This window comes from Argentina anserina, chromosome 6 (genome assembly GCF_933775445.1).
Source record: "Argentina anserina chromosome 6, drPotAnse1.1, whole genome shotgun sequence".
In the NCBI taxonomy this organism is placed as follows: Eukaryota; Viridiplantae; Streptophyta; class Magnoliopsida; order Rosales; family Rosaceae; genus Argentina; species Argentina anserina.
Window position 1 is genome coordinate 21,676,994 of NC_065877.1, and position 18,990 is coordinate 21,695,983.

The 18,990-nt window shown below is 36.7% G+C and overlaps 2 protein-coding genes across 4 annotated transcripts; both read left to right on the top strand.

Moving 5' to 3' along the window:
* Positions 1-3,256: 3,256 nt before the first annotated feature.
* Positions 3,257-7,121, top strand: LOC126797061 (U-box domain-containing protein 35-like). The gene is made up of 10 exons (XM_050523745.1): positions 3,257-3,407; positions 3,544-3,623; positions 3,929-4,050; positions 4,243-4,471; positions 4,564-4,607; positions 4,820-5,129; positions 5,243-5,344; positions 5,456-5,884; positions 6,141-6,902; positions 7,035-7,121. Exons 3-10 carry the CDS (start codon positions 3,929-3,931, stop codon positions 7,119-7,121), a joined length of 2,085 nt encoding a protein of 694 aa, XP_050379702.1. The 5' UTR covers positions 3,257-3,407; positions 3,544-3,623.
* A 957-nt stretch (positions 7,122-8,078) lies between these two features.
* On the top strand, positions 8,079-17,836 carry LOC126798491 (probable protein phosphatase 2C 21). Of its 3 annotated transcripts, none has more exons than XM_050525484.1 (12): positions 8,079-8,189; positions 8,331-8,443; positions 8,624-8,746; positions 9,524-9,587; positions 10,093-10,201; positions 13,484-13,652; positions 14,640-14,765; positions 15,731-15,854; positions 15,938-16,014; positions 16,250-16,302; positions 17,015-17,069; positions 17,151-17,836. In XM_050525484.1, exons 2-12 carry the CDS (start codon positions 8,414-8,416, stop codon positions 17,544-17,546), a joined length of 1,326 nt encoding a protein of 441 aa, XP_050381441.1. In that variant the 5' UTR covers positions 8,079-8,189; positions 8,331-8,413; the 3' UTR covers positions 17,547-17,836. The 3 variants fall into 3 exon arrangements, with proteins under 3 accessions (XP_050381441.1, XP_050381444.1, XP_050381440.1); XM_050525483.1 differs by having other exon boundaries at positions 8,108-8,189; positions 8,322-8,443; XM_050525487.1 differs by lacking the exon at positions 8,331-8,443 and having other exon boundaries at positions 8,085-8,189.
* The last annotated feature ends 1,154 nt before the right edge of the window (positions 17,837-18,990 follow it).

The following is an 18,990-nucleotide window of genomic DNA, read 5'->3' on the forward strand; positions in this document are numbered from 1 at the left end:
ATTCAGGGGTGGAACTCAAGTTCGTAGGTTATTGAGGACTTAGGAATACGTTACCCTTTATAGGAGATTCCTGGTTATTTTTATAGGCGCATTCGGGAAAGTGTTGCTTCCATTTACCCGATTTGGGAAAGTGTGCATGTACATTGTGCTTGTATTGCTTTTGTGAGCCACTCTGGGCGACGCCTTTAGCACCGCCTGAGCCGGAGACAGAGTGACCTGACCCAATGAGCCAGCGCCTAGAACGAGGGGAAATCTCGTCGGGATTACCCCACCGAGGGGAGGTGATGTTTAAGGTAGAGATATAAGTTTTCCCCTATCTGTTAGGTTTTATTTTTATTACAACCTAATGATTAGGTATGTATCTATGTAGATGTTTATATCTCTTCTAAGGATTTATATATCAACTTGTTTGTTAGGTATTCTATTATTCCAAAAATCTCTTTCATAGATTGAATGTGAAATTTATACTGACATGCATGTTTATATCTATTAGGTAACAATACAAAAAAAAAAGTTGAAACCTAGAACAAAAGTTTACCATATCCTTTGTTCTAAATATCTCAATATATTCCTAATATATAGGTAAAATTAAGAAAACGATACGATATAGAGGATATCCTTTCAAGTTATCGGTCAACACTAATTTCATGGTCAAAATATAATATATTTAGTCAACCTAATTTTGACCCAATATATTGGACTTTATTTTATTTTATTTTAAAAAATAATGTTATCGTTTTACTTTTTCGAGAAAATGAAAAATGTTTGAACTTGAAATTGAGAAATCCCGCTTTCATTGGTAGAGGACTGGGGTTAGTTTAGAGGTATGAAACCCAGCCCGGCCCATAAAATCCCGTAAGGCCCAGCCCGTAAAAACCCACCAAGTAATCAAATATTATACATACATTCTATTAGGTTTAGAATAAAAACTATCGCATTATGAAAAGCGACTATATGAAGGAAACTTCTCGGCATCGTCGACACTAGCTGATATGATAATATATTTATTAACCTTATATAAGTTTCATCCAATTCGGACCTCGTCTAACCGTCGGAATTTCCGGAAAACTGAAAACACCACTAATATGTCCTAAGGGATGACCCATTGCCAAGATGCAAACGCCGAAAACCGTTTACATATCTAAAATCACCTAATTTTTGTCACCCATAGTGTGCGGTTGCACCGAGGAAACCTATTTGACGAAGCCCCAGTCAATGAGGTTTTAATATGTCAAAATGCCTCTTTTTTTTATGGATCGTAGGTACGAACGGTCAAACCATGTCCAAAACAGACGAAATTTTTACTGGATCCCTAAATATATATACCGATCATAACTGCTGGTGTCGATCGACATATTTCGAATTAGAGTTGTCGATCGCCGAACTATCAACTAATGTATCATATCCTTTATATTAGATTTAAAATAAAACTATTGCATTATGAAATGACTATATGAAGAAAACTTATCAGGATTGATCGATACCAGCCGATGTGATCGGTATATATATTTAGTGATCCTGTAAAAATTTCATCCAATTCGGACCTCCTTTAATCGTCAGATTTCCGATAAACCAAAAACACCATTAATATGCCCTAAGGGAAGACCCATTACCAAGATGCGAACACCGAAAGCCATTTGCATATCTGAAATCTTCTCATTTTTGTCAGTGATCGTGCGTGGTCGCACCGAGGAAACTCATTTGGCAAAGAGCTCGTCAATGAGGTTTTAATATGTCAAAACTCATCTTTTTTTGTTGACCATAGGTGCGGATGGTTAAACCATCTCCAAAACAGATGAAATTTTTACGGGATCCCTAAATATAATACTGATCACATTTACTGGTGTCGATCGACCATATTTCGAACTAGAGTTGTTGATCGCTAAAGTGTCCACTAATGTATCATAACTTTTACATTAGGTTTATAATAAAACTATCACATTATGAAAGTGACTATATGAAGCGACACTAGCCGATGTGATCGGTATATATATTTAGTGACCCTATAAAACTTTCATTCAATTCGGACCTCGTTTGACCATCGGAATTTCTGGTAAACCAAAAACACCACTAATATACCCCAAGGGAAGACCTATTACTAAGATGTGAATGCCAAAAGCCGTTTGCATATTTGAAATCACCTAATTTTTATCACAGATCGTGCGCGGTCACAACGAGGAAACTCATTTAGCAAAACCCCGGTTAATGGAGTTTTAATAAGTCAAAACGCGTATTTTTTTGTTGACTGTAGGTACGGACGGTCAAACCATGTCTAAAACGGACGAAATTTTTACAGGGTCCCTAAATATATATATCGATCACATCTACTGATGTTGATCGATAATATTTCGAAATTAGAATTTATTTGTGATTTTTTTTAGAATTTTTTTTAAGAATTTTTTTATTGTTCCAAACCCTTAAATAAGAATATTATTTTTTTTAATACAAGCCCACAAGGCCCGGCCCGCTTAAATAAGCGTGTTTGGATCTTTATATTTGTGAAAATACCCGGCCGGGCCGGACCTTACTACATTTAGATTGAACTGGAATTGGAATTGACTTTTGTCATCGTCACATCTATTGAGAAATTAATTGTTATGAAGTACGTAGTACATTATTAGCTCAACCCTTCTTTTTCCTTCCGAAAACGACCTTTGTTGATCTTTTACTTGCAGTAGTATATATGTAATCCAACATTCCTAAGGGCGTTTATATATACTGATATGAGTGATATCTTGATAGTTCAAATCATACATTCTTGAATTTTACTTATTTTCACAGATCGAAGCCCTTCTACCCGAGTACAAACATGCATGCGGTGTAGCCAACTCCAGACCATTGGTTTAACACGACAATTTCTTAAAAGAATAAGATAACAAAACAGACTTAATTAACACAACAACAGGAGATGGGAGAAACAAATTTCGTTAACGGAAAATTGAACTAGTAATTAACGAAGTAACCAAGTCTATCTGGAGTGGGACAAATATAGAGACCGAGACTAAGACCAAGTAAACTAAATAACTGGTTTTGAGAGTAGCTAGGTTGACAACGGCAAATTAGCAGAGGTTCTCTTTTTGTACCAAATTATGTAGGCTTGATGAATTGAGATCGTCTTAACCCTTCACGTCAATCATGCATATAAAAGAGCTCGATCAATGGCAAGCTTCGTTTTAAAGGAGAGTACTTGATATATTAGTCGTCATTCATTCTCAAAATAATAGGTGACTACTAAAATATGAGAGGCAGAGTGCAGGTCGCAGAACAACAATTTAAACAAGTAGTGGCAGTGGCCATAGACAGGGACAAAGGAAGTGAATATGCAATCAAATGGGTCATTGATAGTTTCTTAACCAGGGGCCAAGCTCTCACGTTGGTCCATGTTAGACATCCAATTCCTGGCCAATGTACGTGAATTAATGTCTATCTCAATTAGGTTTTATTGGTTTTAACTCTGAAGTTTTCAGCAATCAAATTCTATGCATGCTCAGATCACGCCTACTTCTCCCTAATATTTTTCATGTTCTCGTAACAATGATGCAGATGCGCCGGCGGAGAATCAGAAGGATCCCAAATCACATGAGTTTTTCCTTCCATTTCGTTCTTTTTGCGCGAAAAAGAATGTGAGTCATGCTTTTCTATAATCTTCTATAACATTTTATCATTATCCATTGTGGTGGCAATTTAAGGTGTACAATACGCAATGGTATAAGTAATTTTGAGTTATTTACATGTACTTTGGACTTGGGGGAAGAAAAAAAATATTTTGTTTAGTTATTTTTCACTATGAGATTGAGAATTATGAAATCATCCATCATTTCGAACTTAAGTTTAGATTGTCAATTTTTTTCACAAGTCTTAGATTCTCAATCGTATTGTACAAAAAATATTGATTAATTAATACTTTATGAATTGATCTACTCCATAGATGAAATGCACCGAAATTGTACTCGAGGACAATGACATACCAAATGCATTGATCAAGTATGTCAAAGCTAATTCAATTGAGATTTTGGTACTTGGTGTTCCAACAAGAGGTGGCATTTTCAGGTACGTACTACCTAAATCCCACTTTTCATGTCTTATGTATAGATAAATTGTAAATATCTTGCTTTTCCAACAGAAATATGAACACAGTTTATTAGGTTTATCCTTCATTTTAGGGTAATTATGCATGAGTTTTTGCTTTAATTTCTCTATCTTAATTGACTAATTAATTACACCAATATTGTTTTGTCAAAGATTCAAACTTACAGATGTTCCAAGCAATGTCATTAAAATGACGCCAGACTTTTGCTCGGTTTATGTCATCACCAAAGGGAAAATCTCATACATGCGAAGCTCCACTGTAGCACCGCCACCGCCTCCTCCGCGTAGTAATCATCAAATGCAGCACCATCCCAGCAAGGTTTCTGAACCAAGTGATTCACAATCCATTCGCACCGAGAGACCTAACAGCGGAGGTGTGCTTGTAGACTAATCAATCAAACTATTAGCTTCCTTACATGCTGCTCACTCAACTGACTGAATCAAGTTTTTCTAATTAATGTTGCATGATCAGAGAGGATGCTTTATCAATCGGGAAGCCAACATTTTGATGAGATCAGGTAATTAGTTTTCATAATAACATTTCATTAATCACTATAGATGAACAATAGGATGTCAACATGAACAATAGGATGTAAAAAGTGCATGATTACTAATTAACCTTAAGAGAGGATGCGCCATTACGCTTCATGTCATAAATGGCATGCTTTCCTATAGAGGAGGAACTCAGTAGTACTGACTGTACGTAATTGCACAAAAAATTATCACACAGGTCACCGTTCACAAGAAGAAGACCTTCGATGGACAGATCATATGACCTCTCACCAGATATTGACATATCGTTTGTGAGTGGTGGAAGACCAAGTGTGGATCGCATGTATCCTTCTTTCTTAGATAGCTTGGATTCAAGGAGGAATTCTCGACATTTGATTAGCGCAGAATCGGAAAACAGAAGCTCTTTGTCATCCAACCTGGCAAGCAAGCATCTTATGGAAATCACCTATCCAAAACCTGAATTTTCATCATCCTCAGTTAATGGAGGAAATTCTTGGTTATCACAAATTAATAATAATAATACTTTGGTAAGTTAGTTCAGCATTATAGATCGAGAGTCTCGAAAGAAACATCGCTTAAATGTAAATTTGTCAACAAAAGTAGTGAATAATTCTTCATTTACCATGCATGAAAATAATAGGAAGATGTGGAGCTTGAGATGAGGCATCTCAGGCTAGAGCTCAAGCAAACAATGGAGATGTACAATACAGCGTGCAAGGAAGCACTAATGGCAAAAAATAAGGTATATCTAATGTGAAATTTTATATCAGCATAAACATTGTTTTCTTAATTTTGGGTGTCGATCACCTTTTGAAAACTTGGTAAATAGTCTTGTGAACAATAATCATTACAGGAAAATGAACTAATTAACCGGTGCAAAATGGAAGAGGGACAAAGATTAGAAGACTTGCGAGTAGCTGAGGAAGCTACATTGGCGCTTGTAGAAAGGGAGAAAGTGAGATGCAAGGCAGCGGTTGAAGCAGCTGCAGCATCTCAAAGGCTTGTGGAATTGGAAGCACAAAAGAGGAGAAATGCAGAACTGAAAGCCCGTAATGAATTTAAAGAGAGGAAGGAGTCATATGGAGCAAGGTCATATGACGTTAGGTACAGGAAGTACACATTTGTGGAGATTGAAGTGGCAACAAGTAACTTTTCTCAAGCTCGCAAGATTGGGGAAGGAGGTTATGGGCCAGTATACAGAGGTGAACTAGATCACACACCAGTTGCTATAAAAGTTCTACGTTCAAATGCAGCTCAAGGACGATCACAGTTCCAGCAAGAGGTTTGTGAGTTTTCACATAAATAAACTTTAACTGATTAATTATCATCTAAAATCAAAACCCTTCTATATGTACATAGCACATTGAAGAGTTAAGCAGTTGCTATCTCGAATGCGATGAATGAATATAGCACATTGCACTAGGAAGACCGGAACGTCAATATCCTTAATAATTCACAGTTATCAAATTTTTACAAGTAAAAAGATGTATAGATCATGTATTGTTACATCCATTTGACAAGTACTTTTGGTTATCCAGATTGAAGTATTGAGCTGCATACGACATCCAAACATGGTTCTACTTCTTGGAGCTTGTCCAGAGTTTGGTTGCTTAGTCTATGAGTACATGGGCAATGGGAGCTTGGAGGATCGTCTATTTCGCCGAGGTAACACTCCTGTTATCCCTTGGCAGCTAAGGTTTCGAATAGCTGCAGAAATTGCAACGGGGCTCTTATTCCTTCATCAAGCTAAGCCAGAACCCCTCGTGCATCGTGACCTAAAACCCAGCAACATATTGCTAGACAATAACTATGTGAGCAAGATCAGTGATGTAGGTCTGGCTAGACTTTTGCCTTCATCAGTAACGGATGCTGTCACTCAGTACCACATGACATCAACGGCTGGAACATTTTGCTACATCGATCCAGAGTATCAGCAAACAGGCATGCTTGGAACTAAATCTGATATCTACTCACTTGGTGTGTTGCTTCTACAAATCATTACAGCCAAGCCACCAATTGGATTGACTCATCACGTAGAGCGAGCCCTCGAGGAGGGAAGAATCAATGAGATGCTTGATCCTGCTGTTCCTGATTGGCCAGTTGGGGAAACCTTAAAATTTGCAAGGCTTTCTTTACAGTGTGCTGAAATGAGGAAAAAAGACCGACCGGATCTTGGGAAGGTTATACTGCCTGAGCTTAACAGACTAAGAGCCATCGCTGAAGATAGCTTGCAATGTGTTATGTTTGGAGGAGGTGGATCAGTACTCTCACCAAATCCAAACTCGAATTCTACCTCACAAGTGAGTTGCATATTATGAAGCTATAAGTATAGTATCTGTATACCTTGAAATATATATATTTTTAATTATGTATGCATTCAAAAATATATGTATGTGTGTGTGTTCTTAACTTCTCGGTTTGTTCCTAGCTAGGATGTCATCAGTCGACCACAATCTGGATATGATAGCTCGAGGAGTCGTACTTCAAGCATATCATCGCATCCTGGAAGAATTAGATGATTCTCAAATATTCAGATATTTTTCCTTTGTTAATGGAAATTAAACTTCTCAACGTACGTTGTTGATGTATTTAAATTCAGATATTCTTCGTTTGACCAATTATTTGATAATCTTGAGAACTTGCTTACGCGAATTCGATTGTAGCTAGCTAGTACGTTCTTACCGCATTAGAAATGTTGGCTAGAGGTTTGCTTGTCTGAGCTTATATTATCTCGACATTAGAAGAAATGCAATTGAATCTGATTGAGTCGTACTATTAACACACATTTTTCCTCTATTGATACACCTTATATTCTTATTTATCTTTCTAATGTAGGAGAATGTTATTAACACACAAATTTTCTCAATTCACAGTTTCAAACACTAATTTAAAGCAACAAACCTTTTTAATTTTTTTTTAAAGAATTAAAGCATCAAACATTTGAAAAGGTATATCAATAATAATTCCTCAATATATATGATGTCAATATCCGCTCGCTCTAGCATCACCTCATAAACAAGGACTGGATTACCTCTTGATCAATAATCAAGGACGGAGCTATGATTTCATAATGGGATGAGTTAGAAAAAATTTACGATTATTTATTAATTATATATAGAAATTTAGGATGAATTAATATTTAAAATTTAAATTTTAACATTAAAATTTAACTTAAAAAATAGTAATTTGATATTGGCTATACTGTCTAACTACGTCCTTATTGATCTTTGCCTGACCTTCTAACCAGATGAGGACACGTGAAAATATTCACATCCTAAGGCTCATACTGCTTTTCAAAGGTAAGGTAACTTATAGGTCAGGAGAGGTTCCGGGTCCCATAAACAGAGAAAAAAAAAGGAAACTTTTATGTGTGACTAAAGTGACAAGAAAGCAGTGTCAAATACCTGCCGCGTGTCCGCCCGTTGGTTTCACCAGACCCATGCCTATATATATCCGATTCCACTTCTTCTCTCTCTCTCTCTCTCTCACTCATCAAAATCCAAAAGCCAAATCATTCATTTGCCGATCAGATCTCTCACTCTTCCTCTTCTCTTGCTGCGATCATCAACCACCGCTCACCCCAATCCGTAAGTTCACCACGAAACCCTATCCCCTCTTCTCTTCTTTCTTGTTTTTCACCCACTCCTTGCTTCTTTTGATTAAGTTTTATGTTTTGTATTGGATCATTTCTGGTTTGTTTGATCCGTTTGGTTGTTAAGAAAACGCAGTAGAATCGTTTGCTTCCGATTCTGGAAAGCTTCCAAGTGTCTGCGATTCAGTTAAATCTTGACAACCACTCGGAGTCTCTCTAATGTGCATGATTGATTGGATTATTAGATTGGTAGGTTTTGGCTCCTTGTAGTTGAATTGAATCGCTTCGGTTTCGCTTAATTAATTTTGCATTGTTTGCATTTATTAGTATTTGTTCTTTAGCTTTGTTAATTGCTTTCTAGAATTGAATATTGAAATCTGTTGAGGGATGTGAAATGACTCAAATGAGGGATTTGAATCTGTGTTGCAGCTGGAAATGGGAATATATTTGAGCGCTCCGAAGACGGAGAAGGTATCAGAAGATGGTGAGAATGATAGACTCCGGTTCGGGGCGTCCTCCATGCAGGGGTGGCGTTCCACCATGGAAGATGCTGTAAGTGTCCTATTTTTTTGTTAATTAATTTAACAGTTCAGCCGAATACTTTTTTTCTGTGATGATAATCGATACAATCTGATTAAGTCGTGGTTGAAGTGATTATCGAGTTGAGCAAGTGCCGTTTAGTATTGACGTAGTACAATATTGCTGCCCCATGGATGCCGGGTAGCCTTGAACCACACTACATTAGTGTTTCCTTTTTTTTCTTTTTCTTTTTTGGTTATTGTGTGTGCTTGCTTTCCATTTTAATCAATATTACTTTCAATTTATGAGGAAAGAGTTGAATCTTTGATAATTAGCATTTATACACATGGTAAATAAGGATTCCTAAGCGTATAAGGATTATTCAACTAGGGGTGGTTGGAGAAAGTCTCATTTGAACTTCTTATATGAAGGAGTGCTATATTTTTTATTCCATAAATGTATTTTCCAGTTCCAATGAGTAATCGATACAACTATGCTGGGGAGAGAGAGAATTTCACTCCAAATGGAGAGTGAGATTCAAGTATTACTCCAGAGTGAGTGAGAGCAAAGGTGTATACCGTGAGTTCCAAGTAACCAGAGATTGATACCAGAAAAAGAACATTAATAAGACTTAAACCATGCTAACTTTTGTCTTTCTTATTGTCTTTGTATTTTTTTGCCCCACTTTCTGAGTTTGTTTGATTTCCCAGTCTAGCGGACTGGGTCATGGAACTCATGGAAGTTGTTGGTAAAGTTGTTGTAATTGAAAAGGTTGGCCTATTAATGCCAAAGGTGCTTATCATGTTGCAGCATGCTGCCTATCCAGACCTCGACAACTCCACATGCTTCTTTGGTGTTTATGATGGTCATGGAGGTTAGCTTTTTAAGTTATGTAGTTGAGTAATGATATTAAAATATGATTATTGTTATTAACGTAGATAAATCATGATCCTTGTTTTGAGAACATATTTGCATTTATATTAAGATTCATTTTGGATTCCCAAGTACTTTATCCAAGGCCAATTCTGAATAAAAACTTACTGAAGTTCTGTGATGTTGAAGCGGCAGCGACTTACATTATTTATTACAATTTTTCTCTTACAAATAGAAGGTTTTGTTTTAGTTCATGTTAAAACACTTGGCTTTTGTTTTTCTCTTCACGATTGCTGACCAGGCATCAGCCTTTATTGTGTTTGAGATGATTCTTTAAAATCTGGTCCTTTTGGAAATAAAAAACCAACCTGCATTTAAATCAACTTTATGACATTTTTTTCTTCAGTTAGTAGGTTTGCTAATCTTAATTTTTGCTATCTTCTTTTGTGGGAGTTTATTAAAATAAACGCAGTCGATAACAATGTTAAGGCTGCTGTTGCATGTAGGTAAAGCGGTGGCAAATTTCTGCGCCAAGTATCTCCACTTACAAGTGCTCAACCATGAAGCATATCTAGCAGGCGATTTAGGCACTTCACTACAGAAATCTTTTCTCAGGTAATCTCACCCTTGTTCAACTACAATTTAGGCATTTCTCAGTGCATGCGTCTATCATGTCATTGCACAAACACAAAGCTGCACAGTGGTGCCATTCTCATGTGAGTAATAGTCGTTAAAAAAAAAATAGAACGCATCATTATATCATATTCATTTGCTTACAGTTTATATCCTGCATCAAATCCTATTCACTAAATAAGCTTTGCTAATGTACTCGATGCTGAGAACATTTTGGTGCTCAAGCTTTTGTTTTGTTTTTTTGTTTAAAAAAAAAACACATCATCTATTGGATGTACCTGGTTATAACAGTCCCAAAAAAAAAAAGAGATTACAGTGACTACGATTGGAGGGTACAAAAAATGTTTATGAAACATGACAGTATTGTGGTATATCCTGGTAGCTGTTCATTTGAAGTAGCTTTTAAAATTTTAATACCTATGATGCCAAGAAAAGTAAGCTCGCCATCTAATTATTAGGATTACATAGTATATTAGAGAAGGGTAGCCATGTAATTTCATTATTTCAGTCCTATATGTACTCTTGTAATCCTACACTTTCCAATCAATTTTGTCCACAATGTAGTTCATAATTCTCTCTGCGTTTCCTTCGTTCTTCTTCGTTTCCTTCGTTCAATTTCAATAAATCCATGAATGTTATCATGGTATCAGAGCCCATGGTCATGATCTATGGCCTTGTGGTTTCTGTATCGTATTGCTTCCGCACTTTTCAATTTCTAGTAGCTTTCAATTCTGGTTTTTCCCATACTGTAAAACCCTAGCCTTAATCCTCTCCGATCTTGTTGAATCTAAGTCAAGCAGCCCCAAATCGAAGAAGCCCATTCATTGCCTTCCGATTTTTGTTTTTCGGTAGTTGAATTCGGCGCTCTCCGTCCCCTTCTTCTTCGCTCTTGGCTGAAACTTCTAGAACCAACTCGGAGCAGAATCCATCACCGAAGAGCTTCCCGGTTATTCTCTTCCTTTAATTCCAGTTTGAGATTTTGGGATCTGCCATCGCCTTTCTATGATGGAATTGTACCGTCGCCTTCACCAGTTTCACTCCTCCATCACCAGCGCTGCCATCTTCGCCAGAGCTACTAGTGGTTGATGTAACCTACGTTGGAATCGAAAATCTCTGATTCAACTTTGCTTCTGTGCTTAGTTGCGAAGTGGTTATTTGCGCCTTCTACTTTGGTACTCTCTACCCTCTTTCTTAATTTTTGGCTATGTGAATTTCGAATTGGTTGAAGTACTTGACGGATGAAGTTAAAAATGGTGGACTGACGGTTGCATACTAAGATGGAATTCGGTATTCTTGAGTGCTATATATGTTTAATTCAGTAGCCCCTAATTCTTAATTGTCAAACTGTGGTCTGAGCACAACTTGTGTCAATCTGGTCTGTTCTCGTGCTGCTCACCCCTGCTTACATCAACTTCTTCAATTTGGTAATCTCTTCCCAATTTTATGCTTCTAGTACTTGAATTGTGGAATTGGAGGTGCAATGATGTCAATTTCAGTTTGATGCTATGATTTCCTTTGCTAGTTGCGTATCCATATTTGGGAGATATTTCCAATCCCATCTCTCTGTATTCTCGCCACATTACTTGTTAAATGATGAATTTTTGGGTGATGGCATAAGGTTGTTTGTTGTTGATTAGTATATTCCTACTGCTACATTGTTGTTTACTGGCTTCTGTATGACAAAAATATGTGGATTGAGGGAGTATTGCCTCTGTGTAGATGTGGATGAGGTAGTATAGCCTCCGTAGATGTGGATGGAGGTAGTACAGCCTCTAAGTAGATGTGGATGGAGGGAGTATTGCCTCTGTGTAGATGTGGATGGAGGTAGTAACCTCTTTATTAAAAAAAATTCACAGTAAGTCAAAATCTAAATAAGATGTAGATGGAGACATTAACTGCAGCAGCTATGTTGTTTATGCAATGTGGTACAAGGGTTGAAGACTAGTTGTTGGTAATCTGGGTTATGGAATAATGCTTTCTTAATTGGTTGTATTGGTACCCGTGGTGAATGAGGGATTGAGTGAGAGATTGGTAGTCTGGTGCTTATTGGAAACTATGTATCTGGCATATTTCTCAATGTTGTGCAGCTGTGTTAGGATTCATGGGTATGTGCTAGTTCTTGCTGTTTGGGAGATGGTATCAAATTTAGTTGTTCTGTTGGTCGAGGAATGAAGGATTTGGCAAGTTGCAGACTGATTTCTTATCCAAGTATTCTCAGTAAAGCGATGTTGTTGTTGTTGGTTATCAGTTAATTTTCATTCTTGCCTGAAGAATTAGTGCTTGAAATTTGTGGTAAAACTATATGGTTGCAACAATATGTTTGCAGTTGGCTTCAGCAGTGTGCAGTCAAATTGAGAAAGATCAGTTTCTAGCAAATACACAGAGATTATCCGAATTCCCAGTATTTTAGTTGATTTCTATGCTGCTCTTCTGCCATGGATTCTCTCTTCTCTGTTATATGATGTTGGTAGAGTCCTCTTGAATCATTGTGAAGTACAGTTTTAGCAGCCTTAATCATGCATTGCTTCTTGCTAATGGTAGCAGTTGAATTGAATATCTACCTTGATCTATGGCTTTCAAGAGATTGAAAAAAGGTGTCAGTATATATATATATATCTTGGTTTCCTGATGTGTGTGCCAGAAATGATACATTACTAGTATCCTACATGCTCTGCTAGGTGTATGGTGCTATATTGTACTCTGTTGCCTTTCAATTCCAACTTCATTAACTAATTAGTGTTGTTTGCATGATCACTGCTTGGTCACGATACTCCTGGTATGACTAGGCTACTGATGTTGAATATGTTGAGCACTGAAGAAGTATCAGTTTTGATGCATGTGGGATTTATATGTTGGTCATCCCTTTTGCTAATTGCCATTTTCTGGAAAGCTAATGCCGACAAGATTTGTGGATGTGCTCATATTGTTACATGGATGTTGGGTTTTGATTTTGGGATTATGTTATTGTTATGTTTTCTTGGTTATTAGCTTTTAGTTGTTCATTGATGCAACCATTATGCTTGATACCCAAGCATATGGTTGAGGGGGAGTATTAGGATTACATAGTATATTAGAGAAGGGTAGCCATGTAATTTCATTATTTCAGTCCTATATGTACTCTTGTAATCCTACACTTTCCAATCAATTTTGTCCACAATGTAGTTCATAATTCTCTCTGCGTTTCCTTCGTTCTTCTTCGTTTCCTTCGTTCAATTTCAATAAATCCATGAATGTTATCACTAATGCTGCTTGTAATTGATGCAGGATGGATGAGATGATGCGTGGACAGAGAGGATGGAGAGAATTAGCTGTATTGGGTGATAAGATAGACAAAGTTTCAGGCCTTATTGAAGGGTTCATCTTTACTCCCAAGGGTGCTGAAGCTAAGAGAAGTGCATTTAATAATCAAATTAATCAGTGGTCTTCCGAGGAGGTAAACCTTTTCTGCAGATAAAAAGTAACACGTAAGCTCTCAGATATATACAAAATTATTTCGTTTTCATAATAATACTCAAGTTTCACCATATACCCAATAAGTGGGCAGTGGAAGCATTGACCCTTTTACCTGAATTTCAGTTGTTATCCTGTAACTTTGTTTGGAAAATTAAAATGTAATTCAAATTGTTACTTAACTACCTTTTGAGTGTTAGGCAGCATTTGTGTGGTCGCTTGATTTTTATGAGAATATAATACGGTGATAGTTTTAGAATGGCATTGTTGTGGTATTTGGAATCAAACTCATAAGTACTTCTCAAAAACATAAAATTTTGTAAATGACTGTTTCGTATCAATTGGGGTAATTGCCTGGGATGGTTCAGTGCTAATTGATCACTTCCTAAATCTGCCTCCATGTATATCTAATAGAACTGAATTAGAGTTACCATCAGACTCATATGGCTGGTATGTATAGGTTTATATAGTGTACATTTGGCTGTGCACAATTACTGTATACTAGTTAATTTCCACGTATACACTGGTTTACGCTATCTAAGAGATGTATTAAGTTCATTACTAAGTTGCATCACAGCAAAGCTTTTCTCTGTGGGACTAGTAGAGGGTTTATAGAGGCATGAGCGTCAGAGAGTTCTGTGCGAAAGTTTAATGTTTTTAGCAAATCTTTTCCATGTATCAAATCTGAGTCCTGTCTGGTGCTCAGTGCTCATTCCATTCAAAAATTTGAAGGAGCCAATTGAAATCTTTTATGGATCATAGTAATCATCATGCAAAGGTTTGGTAAGCTTTTAGCATCTGCTTTGAAAACATCTTCTGCATAATGTTCTATTGAAATACGAGTTTGCTTACATTGCATTGATATTGATATAGTCAAATCTAATGTGGAACATGGTTTATGTGCTTTATGTATGATACATATTTTAAAGTATTCTGTATCCTTAAAAGAAAGCTTTACTCTTGTAATTAGGGACCTCACTCTGATTTTGATGGACCAAACTCTGGAAGCACAGCTTGTGTTGCTATCATCCGAAACAATCAACTTGTTGTTGCCAATGCTGGTGATTCCCGTTGTGTAATATCCAGGAAGGGTCAGGTAATTCTCCCTCTCTATGTAGCATTTCCAAAAAAAATAGTCAAACTTATTGCACTGGTTCAATTTTAATAAATAATGTTATTACCCGCTGTACAAACTTGGTATAGTTGTTATCCTGTTGGATTATTGTCAAAACTGTCTTTTAAAAATAAAAACAATTCTCAGAGCTGTACTGCAATTGGGCAATAATGATTTAGGAAATTTGACGTTTCTCAAAACCTCTGTAATTGTATCTGCCATGGTAAGATATTCATTTGGTGGAACATCCAAGATGCATCAGTACTGGTATTACATATATATGACACAACACACAGACTCATATGGGCCATAGTTGTAGATAGAAGAAGGTGATATGGCAATGGTTAGTTAGCTGCTTTGGTCTGGTAATGTGCTTATCAAGTTCTTTTGGGTTTCAGATTAACTGCATGTGAGCATGTGTTTAATCTGCATGAGTGGTTCTAGAATTTCACAAAGTTATTGTATGAAATACAGATACTCTTAATCTTGTAGAACCTAAGGAAAAGAGGTTCTTATTAATTTGAGCCTGTCATCTTTCATTTATTAAAAATTGCTGGTGTCATTCCTTCAATTTGTGCAAGATTTACTAATTAATAAATGTTTTTGTCCATCTTTACTACTCACCAACACTTCTGGGACATGAGCACTTGTAGCCAAGTGTTATGTTACATGTCCATGATTTTATGTTGATTGCTTTTTGTTTGGTAAGTATATGTCAGAGGTGTTGAACAAAGCGAGGAAGATACTAAAACTGGACAAACAAATTGAACAAATGAACACTTGAATGGTTATGATCCCCAATCTGCGAGGATTAAGTAACCACGATCACTCAGGCCCAAATGCTAGTGTCTAGCCATATATCAATTTGTTTGTTATTGTGGTGTTGTACTCATGAGTGACAATTTGAGTCAGGATGGTGTGATACCTTATTAAAGTTATAAATGCAGGCATATCCTTTGTCTAAAGATCATAAGCCTGACTTGGAGATTGAGAAGGAAAGAATTCAGAAGGCTGGTGGATTTATCCAAGTTGGACGGGTGAATGGAAGTTTGAACTTGTCAAGAGCTATTGGTACATCTGTTTTCTAATTTGGTGAAGAGAAAAATGAAAGTAATTTCCACTCGTTTATTGATGTTAATTTTTGTTGCTTACAGGAGATGTTGAATTCAAGCAAAACAAACAACTGCCTGTTGAAAAGCAGGTCGTAACTGCCTATCCAGATGTAACAAGTGTATGTCATGTTTATTTTTGGCTTTCAATAGTAGAAGTGGCATGAGTAATTCATCTATTTGAAAATTACCAAACTTCTGTTATTTAATTACATGTTTGGACTTTGATTAGTATTACATTTAGTATTCACTAAAATCCATTAACGATTGGGTAATTGTTTTTTTTTTTTTTTTTGGATAATGGATTTATAACTTCACTTTCTTATTTAACTAATTTTCAAAATCCACTTGATGTAGGTGGAAATATGTGATGATGATGAGTTTCTTGTCATAGCGTGTGATGGGATATGGTAAGTCAGCTTCTTGTTTTCTTATACTTACGTTTTGTTAACGTGTGTGCATCCGTCTTAATTGTCCTCTAAACAATGTACGGATAGTTTTCATTTAGTAAATGTCATGCGCATTTTGTGAAACCTTCTTTAGCTTCCAAGATGTTGCATGTCATTATGTGAGCTTCCATATCTGAAATCTATTGAATTTTATTTTGAAGGGTCATTTGAAGGAAATCTTTCTATTCTTAAGTTTCTTCTTCTTATTATCTGTTTACGAGTAGCTGAATCTGAATTGCTATATATCTATCAGTTAATGAAAAGTTTGATTTTGAGTTTGTCACATTCTCCAGAAATCTGAAGTCAATAGTTTACTTAGAGTTATATTTTTCGTTTGTTGAAAGTTATTTCTGGGGAACTTTGGTAGCAAGATGAAGTGAAAACTAAGCTAAATATGTTGCTCAGCAAGAATCATTGTGCCTTGTAATGCCTTTAATTTTATGCATTCTGAGAAACTTTATGCATGGTTGATTGCAATCTCATATATTGTGTCCCATTGTGCATGTCAATTATTTGTTGCCTTCTTGCTATTGTTTCTGGAAGTAGAGTGTTGGGGTAGCATGTATCTTAAACACAACAGTAAGCTATGCTATGTGTTTCTTTGAACTCTTCTTGGAAACTGCATTGGTTTCACGTCATTCTACTTTGTTGAAACTTCGGTGCAACTCTGTAGGGACTGTTTATCTAATCAACAACTTGTGGATTATGTTCGTGAACAATTGAAAAATGTAAGTTTACATTACATATTTTCCCTATCTTCCAACTTTGGAGTTGTTTGGGCAACATTAAATACCTTTTTAATGATGCAGGAAAGTAAACTGTCAGTGGTTTGTGAGAGAGTATTTGAAAGGTGCTTGGCACCCTCAACAGGTGGGGAAGGATGTGACAACATGACAATGATCTTGGTTCAGTTTAAGAAGCATGTTATTTCAACAAGTGTTTCTACTGAGAACAAACCCCTCCCTTCTGATCCATCACCTGAGAAGGCTTCTACAGGGAACAACCCTCTCCCGTCTGATCCATCACCTGAGAAGGCTTCTACAGGGAACAAGCCTCTCTCATCCGATCCATCACCTGCGATGGCTCCTACCGGGAACAAGCCTCTCTCTTCTGATCCTCTATCTGAGAAGGCTTCTACCGGGAACAACCCTCTCTCATCTGGTCCATTGCCTGAGAAGGGCAAAAGCTCGGGACAAGCTACATAGAGGTTTTGCCTAGCTAGTCATCTAATGGCCACTGAAAAACGAGGCATGATCTGAAAGTTTTGGCTTTGGTGATTCAGGAACTATAAATTCATTAGAAACGATTGAATCCTCGACTGTACATGTTCATGGTATTTTGTTTAGCTCGAGTTCTGTACATGTGTCCTGAGAGTGTTGTGTCTGGAACGATATACACTAGTCTTATAATCACTCTACGAAGAAGAACAAGCTTGAAGTGTTGCTGTATGCAAAATTGGTCAAATGATGTTTTTTGTGCCCCAAGTTTGTTCATATGAATCTTATGTTTAGACACTTGGTCAAAACATGTACAAGATTGCAACCGCGTAACTCGAACGCATGAGCCACAACATTCATCCAAATCAACGTTATTCTCACATCTGCAATGCAACGACATTTTCAAATAACAAAATCATTGTGAAACGCAAGAATAAAACTGTAAGAGACGAATAGAGCTAAAATACCAACTCATCAACATAGATCCATTGGAAGGGAAAATTCCTTTCAACTAATTATTATGTAGCCTCATAAACCTTAAGCACATGATTCATGCATCATGTAACCTACAATACTAAAATAATACACACGAGCATGTTTATTGTGTTCATATGGATTTATGGAATACTATAATGTAGCATGTTAAGGGTAACGTATCACACTAATCATTTCTCATTGTTGCGGACAATGTGGACCTTTCCCACGGAGGCCACCGGCACCCCTTATTTGAAGGACATCCCAAATTTGTGACATGGTACCCTCCTATTCCCACGTGCGTGCCACGTGTGAGTCACATATACACCCTAGGGAAACAAGTCCTGAATATTGTTATCTCTTCAAAAAATAAAAATAAATTCCTCAATATTATCCAACAAACGGTACGAGCCACGAGATAAACGCCACAACGCCTTTAATATCGCCACATACAATTCCCCACGTGTCATAGAGCTACGCCATAATTGATTTTGGGTTTTTAACTTCTGGATAAATAGGAAAATTTACGTGGACACGTGGTGAAAGTGAAGCTGCAGTGGGTCAATTTAGATAGAAGCCCCCTAGCCCGTAGATGTAGGGCTATTCTACTTTGATCCGCATAGGTTTCGCATTTTAGCCAACAAGGACACGATTGGGGGTAGTTTCGTCTTTTAATGAAATGACAAAATTTGTTTTGTGCGTAGTTATTGGGTTTTCTAATTAAGGCGGAGGATCGGTTCTTCCTTCTACGTTTCCTGGTGTAATACTTTGACCCAGACGTGTGAGAAAATTGTACAATAATAACTACGATGGTGAGAGTGAGATTTTGACATGCTAATTTTAAATTCTATGACTAATATAATTAAAAAATTATACATAATTGCGCGAATGAAATTACAACGTATGTTTTTGAGACATAAATTTAGAAAAAATTAATATAAATTATAAAAAAAATTAT

Coding starts and splice junctions, on each gene's coding strand:
- LOC126797061 (XM_050523745.1), top strand. CDS start 3,929: ATGAAATGCACCGAAATTGTACTCGAGGACAATGACATACCAAATGCA. Junction 4,051..4,242: donor ACAAGAGGTGGCATTTTCAG/GTACGTACTACC, acceptor GTTTTGTCAAAG/ATTCAAACTTACAGATGTTC. Junction 4,608..4,819: donor CAACATTTTGATGAGATCAG/GTAATTAGTTTT, acceptor ATTATCACACAG/GTCACCGTTCACAAGAAGAA.
- LOC126798491 (XM_050525484.1), top strand. CDS start 8,414: ATGTGCATGATTGATTGGATTATTAGATTG. Junction 8,444..8,623: donor TTGATTGGATTATTAGATTG/GTAGGTTTTGGC, acceptor TCTGTGTTGCAG/CTGGAAATGGGAATATATTT. Junction 16,015..16,249: donor CCTATCCAGATGTAACAAGT/GTATGTCATGTT, acceptor CACTTGATGTAG/GTGGAAATATGTGATGATGA.